Here is a 27,129-nt window from a genome sequence, read left to right on the forward strand (position 1 = left end):
CAAAGGTGGGGAACTAGTGTCAATGCACCTTAAACACAATGGTAGGGTACTAGTGTCACTGCACCTTAAACACAAAGGTGGGGTACTAGTGTCACTGCACCTTCAACACAAAGGTAGGGTTCTAGTGTCACTGCACCTTAAACACAAAAGTAGGCTACTAGTGTCACTGCCCATTAAACACAAAGTTGGAGTACTAGTGTCACTGCACCTCAAACACAAAGGTGGGGGACTAGTGTCACTGCACCTTAAGCACAAAGATGGGGGACTAGTGTCACTGTACCTTAAACACAAAGGCAGGATACTAGTGTCACTGCACGTTAAACACAAAGGTAGGGTACTAGTGTCACTGCACTTCAAACACAAAGGTGGGGTACTAGTGTCACTGCACCTTAAACACAAAGGTGGGGTACTAGTGTCACTGCACCTCAAACACAAAGGTGGGGTACTAGTGTCATTGTCCATTAAACACAAAGGTGGGGTACTAGTGTCACTGTCCATTAAACACAAAGGTGGGCTACTAGTGTCACTGTCCATTAAACACAAAGGTGGGGTGCTAGTGTCACTATCCATTAAACACAAAGGTGGAGTACTAGTGTCACTGCCCCTTAAACACAAAGGTAGGGTACTAGTGTCACTGCACCTTAAACACAAAGGTAGGGTGCTAGTGTCACTGTCCATTAAACACAAAGGTGGGGTACTAGTGTCACTGTCCATTAAACATAAAGGTGGGGTACTAGTGTCACTGTCCATTAAACACAAAAGTGGGTACAAAGGGACATAAGAAGCCATATTTAAAGTAAAAGCAAGGCTTTTGGTAGTTGCATACCTTGCAGTTCGACACAGGATAAGAAATGAAGCATGAGAGTTTGGAACTGGAAAGTACATAGTACTGGAATCTAAGGTCACTAGTGTCACTGCCCCTTAAACACAAAGGTGGGGTACTAGTGTCACTGCACCTTAAACACAAAGGTGGGGGACTAGTGTCACTACACCTTAAACACAAAGGTGGGGAACTAGTGTCACTGCACCTTAAACACAATGGTAGGGTACTAGTGTCACTGCACCTTAAACACAAAGGTGGGGTACTAGTGTCACTGCACCTTCAACACAAAGGTAGGGTTCTAGTGTCACTGCACCTTAAACACAAAAGTAAGCTACTAGTGTCACTGTCCATTAAACACAAAGTTGGAGTACTAGTGTCACTGCACCTCAAACACAAAGGTGGGGGACTAGTGTCACTGCACCTTAAGCACAAAGATGGGGGACTAGTGTCACTGTACCTTAAACACAAAGGCAGGATACTAGTGTCACTGCACCTCAAACACAAAGGTGGGGGACTAGTGTCACTGCACCTTAAGCACAAAGATGGGGGACTAGTGTCACTGTACCTTAAACACAAAGGCAGGATACTAGTGTCACTGCACCTTAAACACAAAAGTAAGCTACTAGTGTCACTGTCCATTAAACACAAAGTTGGAGTACTAGTGTCACTGCACCTCAAACACAAAGGTGGGGGACTAGTGTCACTGCACCTTAAGCACAAAGATGGGGGACTAGTGTCACTGTACCTTAAACACAAAGGCAGGATACTAGTGTCACTGCACCTTAAACACAAAGGTGGGGTACTAGTGTCACTGCACCTTAAACACAAAGGTGGGGTACTAGTGTCACTGCACCTCAAACACAAAGGTGGGGTACTAGTGTCATTGTCCATTAAACACAAAGGTGGGGTACTAGTGTCACTGTCCATTAAACACAAAGGTGGGCTACTAGCGTCACTGTCCATTAAACACAAAGGTGGGGTGCTAGTGTCACTATCCATTAAACACAAAGGTCGGGGACTAGTGTCACTGTCCATTAAACACAAAGGTGGGGTACTAGTGCCACTGTCCATTAAACACAAAGTTGGGGTACTAGTGTCCCTGTCCATTAAACACAAAAGTGTGGTACTAGTGTCACCGTCCATTAAATACAAAGGTGGGGTACTAGTGTCACTGTCCATTAAACACAAAGGTGGAGTACTAGTGGCACTGTCCATTAAACACAAAGGTGGGGTACTAGTGTCACTGCCCCTTAAACACAAAGGTGGGGTACTAGTGTCACTGTCCATTAAACACAAAGGTAGGGTACTAGTGTCACTGCACCTTAAACACAAAGGTAGGGTACTAGTGCCACTGTCCATTAAACACAAAGGTGGGGTACTAGTGTTACTGTCCATTAAGCACAAAGGTGGGGTACTAGTGTCACTGCCCATTAAACACAAAGGTAGGGTACTAGTGTCACTGCGCCTTAAACACAAAGGTGGGGTACTAGTGTCACTGTCCATTAAACACAAAGGTGGGGTACTAGTGTCACTGTCCATTAAACACAAAGGCGGCATACTAGTGTCACTGTCCATTAAACACAAAGGTGGGGTACTAGTGTCACTGCCCCTTAAACACAAAGGTGGAGGACTAGTTTCACTGCCTCTTAAACACATAGGTGAGGTACTAGTGTCACTGCCCCTTAAACATAAAGGTGGGGAATTAGTGCCACTACCCATTAAACACAAAGGTGGGGGACTAGTTTCACTGCAGCTTAAACACAAAGGCAGGGTACTAGTGTCACTGCACCTTAAACACAAAGGTAGGGTTCTAGTGTCACTGCCCCTTGAACACAAAGTTGGGGTACTACTGTCACTGCCCCTTAAACACAAAGGTGGGATACTAGTTTCACTTACCCTTAAACACAAAGGTGGGGGACTAATTTCACTTCCCCGTAAACACAAAGGTGGGGTAGTAGTTTCACTACTCCTTAAACACAAACTTTGGGTACTAGTGTCACTGCCTCTTAAACACAAAGGTGGGGTACTAGTGTCACTGCCCCTTAAACACAAAGGTGGGGTATTGGTGTCACTGTCCATTAAACACAAAGGTGGGGTACTACTTTCACTGCACCTTAAATGCAAAGGTAGGGTACTAGTGTCACTGTCCATTAAACACAAAGGTGGGATACTAATGTCACTGCCCCTTAAATACAAAGGTGGGGTACTAGTGTCACGGTCCATTAAACACAAAGGTAGGGTACTAGTGTCACTGCCCCTTAAACACAAAGGTGGGGTACTAGTGTCACTGTCCATTAAACACAAACGTGGGGTACTAGTCTCACTGCCCCTTAAACACAAAGGTGGGGTACTAGTGTCTCTGTCCATTAAACACAAAGGTGGGGTACTAGTGTCACTGCCCCTTAAACACAAAGGTGGGGCACTAGTTTCACTGCCCCTTAAACACAAAAGTGGGATACTAGTGTAACTGTCCATTAAACACAAAGGTGGGGTACTAGTGTCCCTGTCCATTAAACATAAAAGTGGGGTACTAGTGTCACTATCCATTAAACACAAAGGTGGGGTACTAGTGTCACTGTCCCTGTCCATTAAACACAAAGGTGGGGTGCTAGTGTCACTGTCCATTAAACACAAAGGTGGGGTACTAGTGTCACTGTCCATTAAACACAAAGGTGGGGTACTAGTGTCACTGCCAATTGAACACAAAGGTAGGGTACTAGTGTCACTGCACCTTAAACACAAAGGTGGGGTACTAGTGTCACTGTCCATTAAACACAAAGGTGGGGTACTAGTGTCTCTGTCCATTAAACACAAAGGTGGGGTACTAGTGACACTGTCCATTAAACACAAAGGTGGGATACTAGTGTCACTGCCTCTTAAACACAAAGGTGGTGGACTAGTTTCACTGCTACTTAAACACATAGTTGGGGTACTAGTGTCACTGCCCCTTAAACACAAAGGTGGGGAATTAGTGCCACTGCCCCTTAAACACAAATGTGGGGGACTAGTTTCACTGCACCTTAAACACAAAGGTAGGGTACTAGTGTCACTGCACCTTAAACACAAAGATAGGGTTCTAGTGTCACTGCCCCTTAAACACAAAGGTGGGGTACTAGTGTCACTGCCCCTTAAACACAAAGGTGGGGTACTAGTGTCACTGCCCCTTAAACACAAAGCTGGGGGACTAGTTTCACTGCCCCTTAAACACAAAGGTGGGGTTCTAGTGTCACTGCCCCTTAAACACAAAGGTGGGGAATTAGTGCCACTGCCACTTAAACACAAAGGTGGGGGACTAGTTTCACTGCCCCTTAAACACAAAGGTGGAGTACTACTGTCAATGCCCCTTAAACACAAAGGTGGGATACTAGTTTCACTTCCCCTTAAACACAAAGGTGGGTTACTAGTTTCACTGCCCCTTAAACACAAAGGTGGGGTACTAGTGTCACTGCCCCTTAAACACAAAGGTGGGGGACTAGTTTCACTGCCCTTTAAATACAAAGGTGGAGTACTAGTGTCACTGCCCCTTAAACACAAAGGTGGGTAATTAGTGCCACTGCCCCTTAAACACAAAGGTGGGGGACTAGTTTCACTGCCCCTTAAACAGAAAGGTGAGGTACTAGTCTCACTGCCCCTTAAACACAAAAGTGGGGTTCTAGTTTCACTGACCCTTAAACACAAAGGTGGGGGACTAGTTTCACTGCCCCTTAAACACAGATGGGGTACTGTCATGGCCCCTTGAACACAAAAGTGGGGTACTAGTGTTACTGCCCCTTAAACACAAAGGTGGGGTACTAGTGTCACTGCCCCTTAAACACAAAGGCTGACAGAACTGCAGAATTTTGGACTACGACCTTACTTATTAGTTTTGTTTTACTGTGAAACTGACAGTGTGTGTTTGCTTGGCACCCTGAGATACATAAAGTAAATATTTTGGAATGGGGTTTGCTAGGATGACACTGGGACAGTGACCTTATAATGTGCAAATACTAAAGATAGGGATATCAGCCTGTGTTGGGCATTTTTTAAATCTACACGTTACTTACTCATGCCAGCTTGGTGTAGACTTGAAAAGGTACAAAAATGCACGTGTCAAATTCCTTAAATATACTCATATAGTAAAATGAATTTTAGCATCACAGTTACACAGAGGACAGAAAAAATAAATAGGGCAGTGTACTCGAGTGCCACATCACTGCTTTATTTAAAGACATTTTTTGTGAGCTCAGAGTGGTGGTTGCCATTCTTAAGGTATAACTGGTTTTGGTTCATTTCACAAAGATTGGTTTGTACCTGCTCCTACCACTACTCCTGCTACTAGTACTGTTGTTAATACTGCTGCTGCTACTACTTCTATTGTTTCCACTATGAATACTACTAGTACTATCACTGCTGCTACTACAGCTATTACTACTACTAGTACCATGAGTGCTGCTATTACTGCTGTTGCTACAGTTACTACTACCACTACTAATAGTACTAGTGCTATTATCACTGCGGCTACTACAGCTATTACAGCTATTACTACCATTACTAATAGTACTAGTGCTAGTATCATTACTGTTATTACAGCTATTGCCACTACTACCACCATTGCTAATAGTACTAGTGCTACTATCATTGCTGCTGCTACTACAACTATTACTGCTACTACTATCATTACCAATAGTACTAGTGCTACTATCACTGCTGCTACTACAGCTATTACTGCTACTACTATCATTACTAATAGTACTAGTGCTACTATCACTGCTGCTACTACAGATATTACTGCTACTACTATCATTACTAATAGTACTAGTGCTACTATCACTGCTGCTACTACAGCTATTACTGCTACTACTATCATTGCTAATAGTACTAGTGCTATCACTGCTGCTACTACAGCTATTACTGCTACTACTACTACTGCTAGCATTATTAATAGCACTAGTGCTACTACCTCTGCTGCTACTACAGCTACTACTGCTACTATTGCTACAACTACCATGCTGCTGCTACTACACCTACTACTGGTCTATGTTCAGCCATATAATGTTATATACATTGAACTGCCATTTGCAGAATGTAAACCCTTGAAAGTCCCTTTCATGAAATCACATCATCGTAAAAAAATGCAACGAAGAGTCATAGTTGGCCAACAGAAACTAAACAGCACTTACACACATGTAGGTAAGGTAGCAATAAGGAAACTTTCCCTTTCCCTACAGTGTAACCTCGGAGTTAGTATATATAATTAGGTGGGTGTGGGGGGGTGCAGCACCCCACATTAGGAGGATATGAATCCTCCTAATGTGGGGGTCTGCACCCCCTTCACCCCTCCTAACTACATATACCAACTCCAAGATTGCACTACAGTGGGGAAAGGGAAAGTTTCCTTATCACTAATTTACCTACAAGTATGCCCATGCTGTTTGCTTTCTGTTGGTCAACTATGGCTGTTCAATGTGTTTTTCTATGATTATGTGCCTCCTGAAGGAAATGCACATTCGAGTGTTTGTGTTCAGCGAATTGCCATTTGATGAACTTGCCATTCAATGGCCGACCATAAACCCAGTCTACTATTTCTGCTGCTACAGCTACTACTACTATTAGTATTACTATTACTACTACTACAAGCAGTACAGCTACTACTACTATTAGTATTACTATTACTACTACTACAAGCAGTACAGCTACTACTACTATTAGTATTACTATTACTACTACTACAAGCAGTACAGCTACTACTACTGTTAGTATTACTATTACTACAAGTTGTGTAAAGCAGTAGGAGCAGATAGCATAAATGTCATGACTAGGGCAACAGCAGTGATACATGCGGCTATGTATCATTTATCACATCTAAAAATCTAGCACTATCATCTCTAGGTGAGAATGATACCCCTAATCTCTTACAGCAACAATTCTAGACAAAGCTAAAATTTATGATGGACAAGAGCCCAAAAATAGTGACTGTTTTTAAATATTGCTCTTATAAACTTAGAAAGTTGATCAAATAACAGGTTTTGCATTAGCATGGATTTTCTGAATGATATAACATCTGAAACTTAAATGTCTGTCATTATTTAGAGACTGAAGTCCTCAATGATTTTACAGAAACCCATACATTTTATAAGGAATTGAGCAAAAATATGAGCTAAACATCTGGACATTTGTTGAAAATCTGGATAGTTGAAAGGGAACATTAAAGAGTAGAGAAGATGTCAGAATCAAGCGCAGTGGAGATAACAGTGAGATAGTAGAGGTTTCTGGGAAAAAAAGGATGACTCCTATCTTCATAATGAGTTTCTGGTAAGACTGACAGAATGAGAAGTCACCATAAGCATGACAAAGTAATCTCAGTACCGTCTCAATGCAATGGCACAAAAGAAATGGAAAGAAAGGTAATCAGATGATGGTAAAGAAGAAAAGGTGGATGGTAAAAATGTCAAGAGGAACACAGGACAGGCAGAACATAAGCAGAATGAGACAGTCATAGGTTTGTAAATATATAGGTAGACACTAGTTCACTAGTTATGAAGATCATGTAGGAGTCTAGCCAAGTAAGTCAATGTAATCTGCCATTGAGTTTGCTGTGCTTTACCTGTGTTCATCACATTTTCAATGAATACTGCAGAGGCTATCCCAGTGTTGATTTATGAAAAGTCATCCAATCATCTAGCTTGACCTTGAAAGTAGCTATGATACTGTAGATAAAACTTATTCCACAGGTGGTGAACTCCTTGTGTTAGGAACATGTCCCATTATCAGTTGCAATGTATTTGCTGAATGAGATTAAGGTACTTGATGCAGGTATTTGTGGAACCATTGGTTGGAGGAGGTTGAATTCGTCATGAGTTTGCATGCTATGAAAGCCTAATCATAGGTCACCATGAAGGAGCCTATAGGAGACTGAGCACAGGGACAGGGTAGCTAGTCTATCTGGGTAGCTGGGACTTAGGTCCTGTGACTTACATAGTCAAGAATCTTTGTCTATCAAGTTGGGCAAGATGATTGGAGATGCATACACTAAAGGGGGCATTGCATTCAATGATAGACTGTGGATGAGAAGAAAGAAAATATGACTTCTTCAGTTCTAAATAAATCGGCTTTGGAGATTAACTGGGCAAAGAGGAATGATCTTCCAACTATGGTGCAGACATGGTGGGCAGGTGACTGTCATTTGTTGATGTAAGTGCCTGCATTGCTAACAGTTTCAGTTTGGAGGAGGGAGTTACTCATGTGGTATGAGCTGGAATATTTCTTTACCTCAAATAGAACTACACTGCATTTGTTAGCATTTTGTTTAAGATTATGGTTGGTATAGCTGAGATAGTTAAGCCACTGTTGGGAGTATCTGAGCGTCTATAGGAGTGCTAATGACTGCTTTGAATCTGCAGTCATCAGCAAACGTATCTAGCCATAGGCTTTGAACTTGAGGTCAGATATTGGAAAAGTAAACAGCAAAAATGAGAAGATACATGGATGAATGTTACTGGACAGCACTAGTGATATTCTACATTCAGAGGACATCAGCTACCTTTCTGTGCAAGCTCTTCCTGACTGCCAAGTGGCTAGCCATAGGAAAAAAAGGGTTTATGATGAGCTGTTTTAACCTAGCAATAATGCCTACAAGGGGGATTGTAACAAAAGCTTGGCCAAGTTAAAATAGGTAATTTGTCTAGAATGTCTCTTTCCATGATTTTATTGACCTTTCTGAAGGTGGGGTGCTAATCAAGTTTAAGAGACAGAATATGGCTTTGACAAAGATACATTTATTAGGACTAGGGTCCAGAGATAACTAATATCTAATTAATTTAGACACACACCCTCCAATAACCTTATGTATAACACTTGTCTCACTAAATGATCTGTATTTGCTTGGATCAGTAGTAGATTTGTCCTTATACATTGGCATCATGGAGGCACTTTTCCAGGCATCAGGGATATACCCTGTAGACAGGCTGAGATTAAATAGGTAAAGGAAAGATGCTGATAAGAAGGTTGGCTCAATATATTTTCAGAACCAATGGATATAGTGTTCTTGGCTTTGGATAGGACCAATGGGACTTGAATGAGTGTGATTTTGTGAGGGAGACAACTGGTGGATATGGGGAGCAACAGAGTAGGTGAGCGATGTGAGTTAGGAGCAACACTTATCCACTAGGATACTGCCACTTGACTCAGGATTAAAGTATATGATATTACCAAAAATAAGCTTGTGGCATTGCTAGTTATTGCTTGTTAAGTTTATAAACACAGCTAAAGAAAATTATATGGCTGTCTTTACTCAACATAGCATCCATAAGTTCGTGGTCAGCCTTACGCTTTTCTCCTCCTTCTAATCCCCTACCTTCACAGAACCTACCCAAAGGCTCCCTGACTTGCATCAAATTGGGCCATTTGTTCAGTCAGTAGTGAGGGTCAGGCATCTAATGTTACAGGGAAGAGTCATGTGGTGCATTCTTTCCTACCAGGGCAGCCCAATCAGTCCACTTGATCTCCTTCTGGTGAGAGTCAGGTGGCATGGAGCATGTCTGCTTTCAGGGCTAGTGGAGCTGTCAACCCACTTAGCCCTACAAAGCAAGCCTTTCAGCAAGCTTCCTGGAGTCCAATATCACTGCTCATTCAATAAATGGGTGTGCTGTTACACATTGCTATTCTTGGTATGGGAGGCACACCACTCTGAGTCACATGCTCCGTAAGCTGTTACCTGCAGGTACAACTTCTAGTGCTCCAGCTAAGTGTCACCCAAGAGCTGAGCTAGAACCCCTCCTCCCTCTCTACTGACAACAGCTGCTCACTCACAACTTCCTGATCTAGTCAAGCTACAGAAATGACAATGAACAGAATAAATATTATGGTAGGGTGAGCAAAGAAATAAAAAAAGCTCTTGAAGGGTTAATTAATAGATGCATTTTAATTGTATATCTGAGCCAAAATAGCATTGTGTCACTGAGGGGAGGAAAAATGTTACCTAAATATGAAGTCAAAATGTGTTCCTTTATACAGCAGATCTGCACACAGTAATAGGTATGTGTTTGTGCACATGTACAAGGGTGTGCCCATTCCAAATTTCAGTTAAGGTCAATCACTTATTTCACACAGAAGATGGGACAAGATGAACATCCTGACAATGGCTCACAAAGTAATAAAAACTGATCATCTAAGCATGCTTTTTTCAGGGGTTAACAAATGGGTGTGTGGAAGAAGGAATGCAACCGGTAAAGTGCTATTTGCATCACTATGAGGCAGTAACATGATTTCTCTAGAGTCACGCAAGCTAGAAATGACCATTTCATTAGATCCATAGTGGTTACAAATACTATAATCTACCTATTATTTTGTTAATAAACAATTATAAACCTTTATCTCAAGTTCTACAATACAAACTATATTGGTTACAAAAGGACTTACAGATGTCTCAGCTGTAACCAATATCTACCGTTAAATGAAATCCCTGGTATTAGGGTCTGGCATATTCAGAAAGTGTATTAAAAAACATTGGAGAATGGATGGGTGAATATGTCTGGCAGTCTGTAAGTAACCTTCGATGGAGTGAGGACACTGGGGAGGCTAAAGATGAAAAAAGAATCTGAAAAAATGGCAGCCAGCTGATCAAGCATTACAAGGCCAAATCCAGTGCAAAACTGATAATAATTATAAAAATGAAAAAAAAAAAAGATAATTGTGAAATCATAGAGTGGGGCCACAGACTTTTTACAATGTACTTATTGTATTAGGTAGTAGTAGCAATCTTAGAACACAGCTTATTATTTACAATAACTGAAATGCAATAAAGTAACATGATAAAGTAAGCCAGAAAGCAGTCATATGAGATGGTCCATACAGACGTGTGATATCAGTGAAGAAGTGGTGGCATTGTAAAGCCTTGTACAGATAAGTAATATGTCAGGTGACACCATAAAGCCCTGTACAGATTGGTAGTACATCAGGTGGCACTGTAAAGTCCTGTACAGATTGGTAGTACATCAGGTGGCACTGTAAAGCCCTATACAGATTGGTAGTACATCAGGTGACACTGTAAAGTCCTGTACAGATTGGTAGTACATCAGGTGGCACTGTAAAGCCCTGTACAGATTGGTAGTACATCAAGTGGCACTGTAAAGCCCTATACAGATTGGTAGTACATCAGGTGACACTGTAAAGTCCTGTACAGATTGGTAGTACATCAGGTGACACTGTAAAGCCCTGTACAGATTGGTAGTACATCAAGTGGCACTGTAAAGCCCTGTACAGACCATCAGTACATAAGGTGGCACTGTAAAGCCCTGTACAGATCGGCAGTACATCAGGTGGCACTGTAAAGCCCTGTACAGATTGGTAGTACATAAGGTGGCACAGTAAAGCTCTGTACAGATCGGCAGTACATCAGGTGGCACTGTAAAGTCCTGTACAGATGAATAGTACATCAGGTGGCACTGTAAAGCCCTGTACAGTTCGGCAGTACATCAGGTGGCACTGTAAAGTCCTGTACAGATTACATCAGGTGGCACTGTAAAGTCCTGTACAGGTTGGTAGTACATCAGGTGGCACTGTAAAGCCCTGTACAGATTGGTAGTACATAATGCTTCATGTATTGTGCCCCATTCTAGATGCTACACCCAATAAATCAACATGGACTTCAGAGAAAAAAAGGTAAGTGCGAATGACATAAGTATCATGGCTAGATAAGGGGGGAAGAAATTCAGTCACAATGAGCGTAGATCATGGCCTTAGAATTAAATTATGGGAGGGGGACCAGAGGAGCTGTGAAAAACATTTACTTGTACAAAGCAGAGGGGAGAAACTGAAAAGGCTTCCAGCAGTGACCTGATGCTCTGGCATAAGTGAATTTAAGCACATGGAGCAGCCTTTTGGAGATGTCACAAATGAAGTATGAGGGACAGGAGAAGGAGATGTCACAAAGTGTGGGGGACAGGAAAAGGAGAGGTCACAAAGTGTGGGGGACAGGAGAAGGAGATGTCACAAATAAAGTACGGGGGACACAAGAAGGGCATGTGAGCTGTGTCTTTGGTGGTACTCCAGGCAGTAAACTATTCCAGAATAAATGGTATAGTATATCACTAACTTTTTTCTGATTTGTTCCCATTTGTATTTCAGTTCATGGATTATATATTCACAGTTGTCTTTCTTAATGTTGTAAACTGCAGTGATAAACGAGTACTTTGGTCTCAGTTGTTTTCTGCTGTGTACCTTGTTCAAGCACTAAAGTATACTACAGTATTAAGTAAACAGAATGCCTTTCTGACACTGCTTTGTGTACTAGCACCTTAGTACCTGTTTTAAGTGCTAACATGTATGCATTGTGACATAACAGAACTATGTAATAAATACAGATCATTATACTGCAATGATTGCATGTAATGCCATGATATACAGAGTACTTTGTTATATCTTGTTTCCTTTTTTTGTAACAGAGCTTATCAGCAGTTGTACAGTCCCTTCTTTGTAAATGTTTCTTCCAGGCTCCATTTGTGCTGCTCTTTTCATTACATTCATTCTCGGGATACTTGCTTAATCGTCCTTTGCACAGCTTGAGCTCTTCATCTTTACATGGTCTATAACGTTCAGCAACATCTGCACTCTCCCAGCTGGTTTTATTCATTTTTTTCTTATTTAGTTTGGTCGTATTATGATTAGCAAGAGACTTTGCATTAGAAATAACAGTCTCAGCAGAGGATATTTGCACCTTATTCTGATAAATGGCAGTGTGATCTAAGCAATGATCGATTTCCTGGGATGAGGAAGGCAAGATTGGTGAGGAGTGATGGTGAGAACAAGGTGGCGTTGATGAAGAGGAAGGAAAGTAATGTGAATCACTGGTGCATGCAGAGACAGGCATAGTAAAATAGGGGCTACTGCATTCTTGATAAAAACAATAAGCCTGCAAGCTGTCGGAGTTCTCCTTGGATAGTCTGCTTCTTTTACCATATTGGCAGTTTTGGGGTACAAACCATTCTTGAGGAAACATTCCACCCAAAGTATATGCAGAAATACACCATCCACTCTGCATTATAATATCCCCTCTGATCCTCTTCATTAAATTATTAATGAGCACAGACCTGCGTAAAAATATTTCTGGGTCCTCAATATTCTTTAACTTTTCCAATGACATACGAAGAACATATGCCCGCTCTTCAAAAGCAGGCAATGCCTAAAAGAAAGAAAATAAATTGGCTTGTTATTTTGACAAGTTATATAGGATACAGTTTCAGACAAGTAAAATATTACACAATACTAGTTAATGTTGATCATTCTTTCATTTAAACAAGTTGATAAAAATTAATTCAATAGCTTAACATCTAATCAATTCAATTGAGTTTACTAATACACTAGCAAATAAAATCATGGTTCAACAGCCATTTCCAACACAGACAAATATTACTATTGTGTATTCACCTCAAAGTGCACAGTTTTATTTAACTTGTACCAAGTCAAATTAAGAATCTAAACTGCATCCCTGCAAAGGTTCATTTTGTTAGTTTTATTAGCCACAGCTGTGATATAACTTGGATGAAAAAAGTGACTGGATATAAAACTGTGTGGTACTTGACAGATAAAAGATATAAAATAAATGTGTGTTACTTCTCCAAATCTATAGTGATTCAACAAAATGTGGCCGATACAACACTTATGAGCATGCCATCTAAAGAATTAAAACAGGATGGGATGCTGGATACCAGATCTGGAATAGTCATGAGATAACCAGCTATAGAAAGATGGAGCTTTGTTTGGACTGACATTTATTCACATGGATAGCTTTATGATATCTGTTACTTGTCTGCCCTGTGGTGCTTGACAAATCCTGATGGCATACTGTACTTAAGACACATTTGTATGTGGGTTATTGCTCAATCTCTTCTACATAGTACAATGCCCCATTTGGCATGTACCTCACTAGACACCTACAACAACTGGAGAGGCCGCAAAAATACGTCACAAAGAGGATCTTAGGCCTTAAACACTTGTCCTATATGGACAGACTCAAAAAACTCCAACTATTCTCTGTCTCATATCGCCTACTTAGAGGCGATCTCTGCTTGACTTACAAAGCCATGTCTGACCCAGCTCTGTTAAAAATGCTACATCTAAAGAAATCCCAATCCCTCCGCACTACACACTCCAGAGATCTCACCCTCATTACCACAATCAACAGAATAAGTTGGAGGGACAGGTTCATAACCCAGAGAGTGCCCATGCTATGGAATAGACTTCCCATACATGTCAAGTGGAGTGCCTCACTGGCCCTCTTCAAGAGAAATCTTGATGAGTGGATGGGAAATATAAAATTCACCCCAGGGATCATTCCAGTGGCTCTACTTGACAGAGAGGTACTGGGAACTAAGGTCGGGTGGCGCGATGCAAGTGTAATCCTATGGACTAGCCTTGTAAAGGCTCCAGGGCCATTAGCCTAGTACACACTTATGAACCTGTGAATACATCCATACTTTATGTATCATTAACACCATCTCAGTTTCATAATATTGATTGTGCCAATTCCACTGGTATCTACATCAGTATAAATGAAATAAATTGTTTCTGGCACATCCTTCTGAGCAATCTATTGTTTTACTTAAAGCATGTTCCTTTTCTCTATTCGTTATTCATCAACCAATATCTGCCAAGGATATAAATGCTGGCCAGCTTCCAAAACTTCAGGGTACCTTCCACATGCCCAAAGAGTCAAACAGCTCATGCTGAGCTGGGTAAAAGTCAAGTTTGGGCACAAGGCCCTGCAGAGCTTTCCTGCCAGCAGAAAGAGGGAGGCTGAGCCCAGAAAGGACTATGTTAGGAGCAACAAAACTTAAACGGGGATGGAGTGAGGGAGTAGCTACTGCAGCAGTGATCATTCAAACATCTACTGTTATGATAAGTTCAACTTACACAACTGTACTATGCTCATCATACTGATCACTGCTGCAGTAGCTCCTCTCTCATATTTCTTTAAGGTTATTTTTTCACATTTTAAACAGGACTGAATTTATCTTTGATAACTTTTGTTTTAGAAAAAATAAGTACTGTATTACAAGAATCAAAATATCTAGTGATGTGTACACATTGTGTGTTTAATTACATTTCTTTAATACCCAAAAGTGGACGGGGCAGTATAAATTACATCAGCACTATGGTTTATTGCAGTATCCCTGCATGTTTATAAGTCAGTTTGAAATCTGACATTTCTAATGCAGGAGTGTAAGAGGAAAATTGTCTTTTGCTGTAAAAAATTCTCTAAAGGAATTATTTATCTCAGAAGTCTGTAAGGAAGCTTCTTTTGGTGTTATTTTACTTAGTTTGTGTTTCTTTATACTTACATGTAAATACTGTGGACAAGTCAGTGTAAATGCTATCAGTTCCTTGCTGTTATAGCAGTGTTTTCTGTATTTATAATTTGCATTAGAAACTGCCATTTCTAATCTCCCTTGAGTTTACTAGAAAAACTACACTTTGATGAAAACATTTCTCTGAAGGAAGTGCTCAGTTCAGAAAGTCTTATGTTTAATTGCTATATTTATGTACATTTCCATATATTTTCATTAAGCCTGACAGAATACATGCTATCAGTCCCCTGGATAAACAGTATTATTTTTGGAAGTTTTTAACATAATTTGTAACTTAGTTCTTTATATATTAGGTAAACAAAAAAGAAGAAATGCAGGCAACCAAAGGTCACTCTAAAACCATGCAAAATATCCAAACAAAGAAAAGTAGTCTGACCACCGTGGCTAATAACATACACTTTAATGAAATAAAAATGCATAAAAAACAGATAAGCGCTTTCACACTTGTGTGCTTCTTCAGACTTAACAAACAGGAAGTAACACAGGATATTTAAATATATGACAGCCAATCACAAAGGAAGCAGCATACAAAAAATCTGTGATGTAATGGCCTTGCTTTCAAAGCAGGTTTTAAGTGAACATTCCCATTTAAACCACAATACTTGTCTGCTTGCAAATAAGCTATCCACTTCATCTCAGCTATTTCAGTTTTGTTTATAAGATCACCACCTCTTAAATTAACAGTAACAGCTTCCAGCACTATAAAAGTAAAAGAATGACTTCTGTTGTCTTGAATATGATTATACAAAGCATTTAAAATATTCTTACATTTAATATCACTAAGGTGCTGTAGTACACAAACTTTTAAAAGTCTGTTGGTTTTACCAAGATAGAATGTTTCACAGAATCTGCAGTCAGCTAGATAAACTAGATTACCAGTCTTACAGTCTGCATACAAATGAACAGTAAAACTTCTCTGTGTTACAGGATGTATAAAAACATTAATGCATGGCACCAAGCTGCAAGTTTTGCAGGCTCTGTAAGGAAATATACCCTTTTTATTTGACTTACAACTAAACCTCTGAGAGCCATAACATAATTGTCTCTTAAGTGAGAAATTATTTTCGAAAACAAAGCTAGGTCTGCCACACACCATTTCTCTGATTTTGGCATCAGAAAGAAGAATTGGCCAGTTCCTTCCAATATTGACACAGACAATATTGATGTCACTTTAATAAGTCAAGAATACTCTACTTCTATGAAGTGAGCTCCCCTGCCTATGCATAAAGTCTGGTTCTCTTCTAAAATAGGGCTTCCTAGCAGTTGATTTCAGAGCTTGAATCTCTGAGGAAAAACATTTAACTTCCTGTCGCCGGCAGCCTCTACATACAAAATTTTGTGAAGTAGCCAACAAATTATCATCATCATCAGTATGCAATCTGGAAATTCTAAGGAACTGGCCTTTCAAAATGTTCTTATATGTATGGGTAGGATGCATGTTGGAACCATGTAGGAGGCTATTTTCCAGCACTCCTTCCTAAAAATAGATGTCTCAATCATACCCTCATCATTGATCATTAAAGATACATCAAAGACATCTGTTTTATTGTCAGAATATTTCACAGTAAATCTAAAACACTGACTACAGCTTTCCAGATAGGTGACAAAATTGTGCAAACATTCAACTGAGCCTTTCCATAGAATAAAAACATCGTCGACAAAGCGCTTGTAAAAAAACTAAGTGAGAACTAAAAGCATGGTTGGTGAACACCATTTCATCTTCCCAATTAGCCAAAACTGTTTGCATAACTCTTTGCACAGAGTGGTCCCTTCACAACACCTAGTTTCTGCCAATAAAACTCATCAGTGAATATAACAATTTTATAATCTAAAATCAACTCTAATAACATACAAATCATGTTAATATGCTTATTCATGTAACCACTGTTCTTACAAAGAAAATTCCTTATAGACTCCAAACCAAAGTCATCAGGTATGATAGTGAATAAAGTGCAGATGTCCAGTGTCACTAGGAGCAGTCCTTTATTTGCACAAACAAATTGGACAACACAAGTCCCCCAGTGTCCACAGAAAATCATCAGTACCTCTGAGGGTGGCTGGTGCCTTATCCAATAACACTCTCAATTGGTGCTCAACAAAAATAGAAAGGGGCTCAGTCATCTACCCACACCCTGATACGATGGGTAGTATTGGGAGGTTAATTGGATTCTTATGAATTTAGGTAGACCATGGATGGCAGGAATCAAATGGTCCTCAACTAATAAATAATCATATAAACTCTCTTAACAAAATTCAAGTCATTAAAATCTTATTCAAGTGATCACACACTTCATAAATGCATCAACATAGTGACATCAGACTTAGTGATTCTGGTGTAAATAGAACCATCACTCAACGTACTACGCATATTAAAAATCCACAGTAAAAAAGCACCAGCAACTAGGATTAATGATCTTTAAACACCAAGAACAAACACTATCAAAAGAAAATAATAAAAGTGAATGAACCAATACATGGCCATGGTAGAGAAACTTTATTAATGGTAAGGCCTCTCACAGGTTAACAACCTGTTTCATCAGACTAAACACAGATAAAGACAAAATAAGCTTTTATACAGTTTAAAAAACAGCTGCCAAGGAAACAAAATAGTAATTAAGCAAAGTGTTAACATCATCTGTTACACTGTATCTAGTGGTTGCACAGCTCCCTTTCTTAAAGGTACAAATGCTTCTATGCATTGCCGACAAAACATATATGAACTATCCATTAATTATCGAACAGCAAGAAGTGACAAACTGATTCTGTACTAATAACTATTGTCATTAAATCACCCTCCATTAATAATTATAATAAACGTTACTGTAACAAACAATGCCATCAGTATAAAAACAGTATGTCCTCTAGAGGAGCTGCACTAACAATGCATAAAAAATCATGCTCAAAAACATTCTAATAGCTAATCAAAGATAAGTTAAAAAACTAAAAAGTGATCATCGAATAATTTATGATAAAACATATGTATATATGCATATACACATATATTTTATCATACCTTATTAGATGATATCTTTTTAGTTTTTTGACCATGGTCTGATGAAGCTCATGTGAAAGCGCTAACCATTGTATGAATAAATACTATCTTCTTTGAACTGCTGGTGTCTGTGTGGTCAGTCTGAGAGCCCGAGAATCTATGTGTACTTTTTTTAGTGTGTTCATGTTTGAGTTGTGAACAAATTTGAGTACTTTGTATTCATTGTTTTTTGTTTTGATGAGTCAATACAGATCATATATCTACATTTACATTTGTGTATGTATATATATATATATATATATATATATATATATATATATATATATTTATACATATAAGATTTTAGTACATTTCTTCAAATATACATTTAAATGAAAGTCATATGGTTTAAAAAAGGACTGAAAGTACATTAAACTGAAAAAACATTTCACTGGAAACATTCTAAAGAACATATAGACTACAAAAAGCATTTTTATAGGGGTTGATCACCCCTATACCCCACCACCACCACACACGCCCTTAATTATTTATTCTAACTCTAAGGTTGTACACCTGTGGAGAAAAGAGAAATCGCCACACACAGTGAAGCTGTGACTGTACACCGATACAAACATCTGCAAATGTGGAAGTGTAATCTGATGGTGGGCATTAGCAATCCACACAAAATCTTCTAAATTACTATCCTAACAACTCTTATGTTGAGGAATAATACCATAAATACCAGCTGTAGATTTTCATAGTTTCTCAAATTTTTTTTTTATTTTTCAAATACATTTGAATGAATTCTGTAGTATTTATACATGACATCTTAAATAACTATGTACACTGTTTACATTAGCCTGACACTATAACAGATCTTAATGTATACAGTTACTTTATAAGTATGTCCAATCCATTATCAGAGTGTCTGATCAATTATTGTATAGTGTCAATCAACGATTAGACTTTTCCCCAAGAGTTGTTGATAAATGGCATTGGATAAATTCTTAGTTCTTTAATTTTAATTTCCAATAATGCTGTGGTCTTCAGTAGGCTGTAGAAGTCTTCCAAAGTTGGTATTGTGTTTGTATTCCATCTTCTTGTTATACACTTCCTTGAAATTGCAAGTATAGTCCATACTAGATACATGGTTGACCTATTCAAATGAGGACCTTTGTTCACATTTAATAATACAAGAGCTTTAGTTAAATAAAATGATTCATTAAATAAAGCTTGTAGGAAAGTTATTAATACCATTCTAAAATTGATTAATTTTAACACAATCAAAGAAAATGTGGTTCCAATCTACATTGTGTACTTGTTCACATCTCCAACATATTCCTTTTATGGAAGAACTAATTTTACTGATTCTGTCTGGGGTTAAGAATGCTCTGTGCAAACATTTCCAATTAAAAAAATTCCAGTATTGTGTAAAGAATGTATATTTTATCATTAATAAGATATTTGTTTTAATATCTTCAGTTAACTGTATTGAGTGTCCTTTTGTTATATATTTCCAATATGAGGTTTGGGGTGTTGTTTTATAGTTTATCAATATTTTGTAAAATTTTGAATTAGTTTTTCCCATGTCAAAGTCGTTATATATGATTTCATATATGCATTTTGTAAATTTATGCATTTCTTTAAATGAAGAATTGTTAATTATTCTACTTAAATCTTGTGAATATGACAGAATACTCTGTAAAGTTAGCTAGTCCTGTTGTGGAATTTTGTATGTTGTTTTTATTACTTGCATATCTAAAACTTTTAGTTCTTTGATACATTGGAGCCAACAAACAAATCCTTTCTGTTCCCAGGAATTAATAATTTCTCTATATATTTTATGTGGAAAGTTCTTTGTGACTATAAATGGTGTTAAAAGATCAAATCATATTTTTAAATCTATATTTGGATTAATAATTTTCCTAAATGAGTCAATGTAATAATTAATCATAAGAGTTTTAGTGGGTTTAGTTATGTTATATTGCATACTAATACATATGTGCCATGGCAAATTGTTTTTATCTATTTGCATGTTTTTTGGAAATCAAATTAATTTATTGATATTACAGTTAGTAATTCTTTCCAATTTGCAGAGTAATTTGGATTTATCCAATCTGAGATTGTTTTACATACTGATGCTTTAATATATGTTTCTATATCAGAAAAGTTTAATCCTCCCTGTTTCCATGGTCTGATATGATGTATTAAAGTTATTCTGTTTCTTTTGGGAAACCTTAAAAATTTTATTAGGCATGAATTTATTTCTTTAAGTATATTCCTTTCTGGTAACAGTTGTATTACCAAGGCTATATATATATATATATATATATAGGATCTTCGGCAGTAAAACCATTTTTATTAACTGTAGTCTATCTTCAAATGTCAATATTATTTTGTTCCATTTTTCCACAGAGATTTTAATTGTGTTGCTGATATTATTGTAGTTTTTTGAGACTAATTCATTATTATCCTTGCATAACTCAATTCCTAGATATTTTAAGGTTGATTCTTATTTCCCTATGATGTGATTCCCCTTAGTCTGCAGTTCTTTTTTTTATTTGAAAATAAAAATTTTGATTTTGATTTATTGAATTGGAGTCCTGAAGTCATGTGAAATTTGTCAATTAATATATCTAATTCTTCTAATTTCTCTTTTGTATTAAATAATGTTAGTAATATGTCATCAGCAAATAGCATTGCTTTAGAATTGTATTGTTCATAAACATCAGTTCCTTTGATTTTTATATTGTTATGAATTGAATCTGCCAATATTTCAATAGCCAGAGCAAATAGAATCAGTGACATGGGACATTCCTGTTTAGTGCCTTTTGTTATATGTATAGATTCAGAGGTAAAAGGACCTAACTTGACATATGGTAAATTATTTGTATATATATTCTTTAGGAGATGAACAAAGGCTGCAGGAAATTCAAATGGCATTAGGATTTTGAAAAAAAAAATAGTCCCATTTCAGGGAATCAAAAGCTTTCCCTACATCTAAGCCAATTATGAGTGTTTCTTTACTTTCTTTATTAACATAATCTATAAGAGAAATTCTCCTTTTAATATTGTCATGTGAGTGTCTATGATATATAAATCCGGTTTTATCATTATTTATTGTTTTGGATAGTGGTATTTTCATTCTGTTAGTTAATATTGTCATAAATATCTTATAGTCATTACTTAATAATGATATAGGTCTATATGAGTTACAAAGGTTTGGAGATCTGTTTTCCTTCAGGATTGGTGTGATTAAGAAATATCTCCAAGAGGGTGGTATTAAAGGTTGTGACTGAATTTCTAATAGAGTTTTATGGAAGAGGGATAGTATCTTTGAAGGAAAAAGTTTATATATTTCCATAATTATACCATCTATACCTGGAGCTTTATTATTTTTACCCTCTTTTTATCGTATCTGTAATTTCTTTGTAGAATATCGGTGCTTGCAGATCTAGTTTTAATTTTTCTGGTATTTTTTTATATTAGAACATTTTCAATTAGATTTAATTGATTGATATGTATATTTTCTTTTTGGAAATGTTCTATATAGTGATTTCTATAGGCATCAGGAATGTCATCTATATCTGAGACATTTTTCCCTTTCTTTTCATGGAAGATACTTTTAATGTTATTAGCTTTTGATTGTATTTTGATTCTTGTGGATACATTATGTAGATATTTTGGAGAAGTGGCCAAGGTATTCATTTTAAGTTTTTCTAAAGCTAAGCTAGTTTTATTTGTTAGAATTACATTGTATTTATTGTTTAAAACTTCTTTCTTTTTCATCTCTAAATGATTTTGATTTTTTTTCAGATTTTACTGACAAAAGTTTGGATTGTAGATCTAATAATTCAGAATCTCATTTTCTGATTTTTTTTATACCAAGTTAGGATTTTACCACATATGTAAGGTTTTAATGAGTCTCATATCATTATTTTATGTATCTCTGTGGTGTAATTAATATCTAAGAAGAACTGTAATTCAGATAATAACCAGGGTTTGAACTCTTTAAATTTAGTTATATATACTGGAATTTTGGAGTTAAAGATTAATGGTTTGTGCCCATTTTGAAGTTTTAGTATCAATTAATTGTGGTCTGAAAAGGGGCAGGGAGTGATTGAGAAAGTAATGATTTTAGAGTATAAGCCATGGGCAGAAAATATTTTATCTATTCTAGTTTGGGTACCAAATATGTGATCTTGATGGGAAAACAACAATGATTTATCTTCTTTAAATCTGAAAGTATCTACAAGATGAAATTATTCTACCCACTTGTTTAAAGTTTTTGATAAGCAGATGTACACAGTGATCTTTTATTTGTAGTTTCAGAAATATCAAATATACAGTTAAACTCTCCTCCTAATATTAAGTTGTCTTTATAATTATTAGAAATAAAATCCAAGTATTTTTAACAGTTCCTGTTCCAATGCCTTGTAACCAGTATAGATTGGCTAGGGTCCATATTCTGTTAATATATTTAACTATTACTAATGCCATAAGGCCTTCTTTATCTTCATACTTACAAATGATTTCTGGGTTAATCACATTTGTTTTCCATAGAATTGTTACCCCTTTTGTCTTTGTCTTATAAGTGGATTGTGCCAATATTATATATTCCTTAAGATTCATTTGTAACTGTTATTTGTTTTGAAATTAGTTTCTTGAAGGAAGACAATTTGTGCTTTGTTCAGTTTTAAATATTTTAGTAAATTTGATCTCTTGCTAGGATTGTTTAAGCCATTGGTATTTAAAGATAATAAAGTTAAATACATCTTAGGTTATTTAGACTATGTATTTTTAGTTTTATTGTGACTATTAAACATTTTCCTCTGATAACTATAAAGTATAAGTTTGAGATTTTAAAGGAAATTATCAGTTTTATACTTTGAGTGTTTACCAACAAAGTAATGTTTTGGTCAGGCATACTAAAAATGTTTTTGTGAAATAAATTTAAATTAATACATGTTAACAAAACTAAGATCTGCCCTAGCCAAGGAATGAAAACCATTCCTAATCTGATGGATAAACCTAAGTCCATCAGATTATCACTCATACCTTGATAATCCAGAACATCTGAGCTCCATAAATTGAATTATCATATGGAGACTATTTGGAATAGGAATAAGCAATATTTATATTATTTTGAACAGATATAGTACTATTGTAGATTAGACAGAATTCTAATACAATATAAATGTTTACTTATTGTATAAGCAATTAATATTTACATGAAAGATATATGACAAGCAATTCAATCATAGTCAAGTAGGATGTATCATATGTAAAACCTCAGTAAAAGATTACAGCACACAGTTATTTAATATATTCAACCTTATTGATGAAGTTTTTCAAAACTTATTACTTAATATAAATAGATGGTAATAATATTTATATCTAATGTTTATAATGCAATGTATTTTACTGGATATATCAGAAGTTATATTTCATTGCTTGCCAGCATTTAAGTAATCATTTTGTTTGTTGCTAACTTACTTAAAGCATCAAGTTTGTTTTATGTGAACATTGATGAAAGTGAGTGCATTTTAATTATCAGTGCATCCTTCTTCCCATTTCCTACACATAGGGATTTTCATATCTGTCATTTCTTATTATAAAATGAGTGAAATTATAGGGTAAAAACAAAAAATTCACTTATTGTGATTGATTACAAATTTCTTTTCCATATTTATAAATTGCCATTTTATGGCATATACTGAAAGTTTTTAGATTTAAATGGCAACATTCTATTTTGTATAATCAGCAATGGTTAAACTGAGTGATTATTGCCAATTTACTACTATTTGTTCAGAATGTGATTGTTACATTCTGTGACATTTCTAGTTCAGGCTTCTATTGTTTCCCTTGAACAACTTTGTCAGTTTGATGTCATGTATAAAACATTAGTTACCTTGGTAACCGCTTAAGTATTATGTATGGTCAAGATGGGTTACAAAACCACAATTCAAGTTAAAGCAATTACATGACTTGTTATGCACATTTGCTTATATGAGAAAATCATCATGCTTCCCCTTGATGTTCAATATAGTGTATATCATTTATGACAAGTTAAAACAGTAGTGTTATTATATATAACCCAATGTTATTAAACTGAGTGTCTATTGTCAATTTAATACTATTTGTTCAGAATATGATTGTTACAATCTGTGGCATTTCAGGTTCAGGCTTCTATTGTTTCTCTTGAACAACTCTGTCAGTTTGATGTCACGTATAAAGCATTAGTTACCTAGGTAACCACTTAAATATTATATATGGTCAATATGGGTTAGAAAAACTACATTTCAAGTTAAAGCAATTACATGACTTGTTATGCATATTTACTTATATAAGAAAATCATCATGCTTCCCCTTGATGTTTAATGTAGTGTATGTCATTTATGACAAGATAAGACAGTAGTGTTTTTATATACAAACCCATGTTATTAAAACGGGTCTTTAACATCTAAATTCAGCAGTCTGCTTCATCTTTTATGACGATTATATATTTTATGTCTAGATTTACTAAAATTATACATTACATAACTACTGTGTGTGTGTTTTTTTTGGGCTGTTGCTTAGTTATTTAAGAGACCACACACTGTAATGCTTATTCTTATTATTGGCTCCTTCCAAGCATGTTTATACAGTCTATAGTCTTTAAATTATGAGACCCTTCTTGTTTGTTATTTGTTATATTTCCATCCTTACATACACACATATCAGTACTTCAAGCACGGGTAACAATGCCCATCCAGTTTTGCCAGAATACCATTCACTAGTTCATGTGGTGTGTTTCTAGGCTGTTTTTAAAATATCCAAACCAATATTTGTCCTGTTCCATTTTACTAGCCTGTTCCATGCAGTGGCCACTCTGCCAGTGAACCACTCAACACAACTTCCATTCCCACAGATATTTCCACAAAGGAAATCTGTTGACTCTCTAGCACTTCCCGGCAACCCCAAACACCCCTAGAATCAGCTATCCCCATATGCCGAACACGTCCGAGCAAGCTCACGTCCCAGACCACTGCAAAGGGTACTGCACAAGACCAAGTGCTCTTAGTCTTTCACAATAACTCAGACTTCCACTCTTATGTAACTCCTTAATGTGTTTGGACCAAAATACATTTTAAGTATAGAATTGCGCTTATAATTTTTTTTTTATCAAGAATCAACTTAATGAGCTAAACAAAGTGTTGGGAGACCATCAATATGTGCACATGTGGTTTAAAACAGCCCTTTTATTATATATATATATATATATATATATATATATATATATATATATATATATATATAAACAGAAACAGTGGTGCCCAAAAAGTCAAAAATGAGAAAAATAATGCCCTTCCGCGTGGAACTGCCAAAATTCAAAATTGAAAAGTACTCACAGAAAACTTCTGGTGAAGGAGGCCCAGCTACAAAGTTGTTAAAAATCTAGTCCATCAACAGGCATGATAGGCGTGGTCCTCTAAGTAATCCAAAGGAAACAGCAGCAGCATAAAGTATCATTCAACAGCTAATCCAGCAACAAACAAAGTCAGCGTGGTCATGAAGTAGGTCCAATCAAACTCCTTGTCATAGAAAATTTAAAGTTATACACAGAGATAAAATCAATGTTCCTACATTGATGTTATAATACAACTAAAAATACTAAAAGCACTTTGAAACAACACACAATAGCAAATTTAAAATGTACAAGTATATGCAGAAGGAGTTTGATTCAATCAGCTGACTGCTAGATTGATCACATGATTTTCAGAAGTTATATAAGCTGTTTTCAAACTCATTTGGTTTTAGTCTGATGAAGCGGATGGTAGATCCTGGCAAAGCTTACTCATTTAATAAACTCATTTGCTTTTTCACTGGTTTTGACCTCCTTTGGCTTCACATTTCATGAATCCTGTGTTTGTGAACTTTGGACCTACTTCATGACCACGCTGACTTTGTTTGTTGCTGGATTAGCTGTTGAATGATACTTTATGCTGCTGCTGTTTCCTTTGGATTACTTACAGGACCACGCCTATCATGTCTGTTGATGGACTAGATTTTTAACAACTTTGTAGCTGGGCCTCCTTCACCAGAAGTTTTCTGTGAGTACTTTTCAATTTTGAATTTTGGCAGTTCCACGCGGAAAGGCATTATTTTTCTCATATATATATATATATATATATATATATATATTATATATATTTTTTTAAATCAAAAAATTCATTGCCGAGAATCATCTCGGAGGCTCCTCAGAGCCATTAAGCATTATCATCACTCTGTCTCCATTACCACAGCAACCTGGGAGCATCTGTTTCTGTTAGTGTGTCTGTGTACTGCATACCAGAGTCTCACAATGCACCTGAAGCAAAGCTTCACTTCACTGCAACTTCAAGCCTAAATTACCTCCCTTTCAGTGAGGCAGCAGCCAGGAAAAGAACAGAGAGCAAATAGATCACAAAAAAAAAAAAACCTCCTAACAAGCCGCCACAACAAGAGATAACACATTCTTCCAGCCTTCCCACCTCTCACTCAGCAGATGTATAAACAAACTATTCTCTTTCAAAATATCCCAAATCACAGTTTTATCCACCCCTTCCCCTGGATCCAGGCTAAAACACCAAATGTCTCTTCCTAATACACAAGAATCAGTAAACCTTGATCACAAACCACAACCTACAGCTTCCCAGAGATGAAAACGGCAACATACAACAGCTACCAGACACAGCTGCACTTACACACACCATGTCAGGCTTAATCAAACAGCACTGGAAGCTATGATACCTGCCATAATTGATATTAACTATGTTTAGACAGAATAATAATGACATTTGTACTAGCTGCCAGACATGGCTGCATCCACACACACTATATCAGGATTGATCAAACAGCACTCGAGGCTATGATACCTGCCATAATTGATATTAACTATGTTTAGACAGAATAATAATGACATTTGTACTAGCTGCCAGACACAGCTGCATCCATGCACACCATATCAGGAT

General features: G+C 36.8%; 2 protein-coding genes across 2 annotated transcripts in view; both read right to left on the reverse strand.

The window, feature by feature from the left end:
* Positions 1-718: 718 nt before the first annotated feature.
* On the reverse strand, positions 719-5,689 carry LOC122793596 (uncharacterized protein PB18E9.04c-like). Its single transcript, XM_044061771.1, has 2 exons — positions 1,605-5,689; positions 719-920 (listed from the first exon to the last, which is right to left on the reverse strand). Exons 1-2 carry the CDS (start codon positions 4,550-4,552, stop codon positions 740-742), a joined length of 3,129 nt encoding a protein of 1,042 aa, XP_043917706.1. The 5' UTR covers positions 4,553-5,689; the 3' UTR covers positions 719-739.
* An 893-nt stretch (positions 5,690-6,582) lies between these two features.
* The window catches only part of SERTAD4 (SERTA domain containing 4), a 269,818-nt gene continuing 249,271 nt past the window's right edge, over positions 6,583-27,129 (reverse strand). The window contains exon 4 of the mRNA XM_044061783.1: positions 6,583-12,980. Within this exon, the coding sequence (XP_043917718.1) occupies positions 12,042-12,980 (939 nt within the window). The 3' untranslated portion in view covers positions 6,583-12,041. The remainder of the gene's footprint in view (positions 12,981-27,129) is intronic.

This window comes from Protopterus annectens, chromosome 1.part0 (genome assembly GCF_019279795.1).
Source record: "Protopterus annectens isolate FY-2018-M chromosome 1.part0, PAN1.0, whole genome shotgun sequence".
Taxonomy (NCBI): domain Eukaryota; kingdom Metazoa; phylum Chordata; order Ceratodontiformes; family Protopteridae; genus Protopterus; species Protopterus annectens.

Coding starts and splice junctions, on each gene's coding strand:
- LOC122793596 (XM_044061771.1), bottom strand. CDS start 4,552: ATGACAGTACCCCATCTGTGTTTAAGGGGCAGTGAAACTAGTCCCCCA. Junction 921..1,604: donor ACCCCACCTTTGTGTTTAAG/GTGCAGTGACAC, acceptor TTTGTGTTTAAG/GGGCAGTGACACTAGTGACC.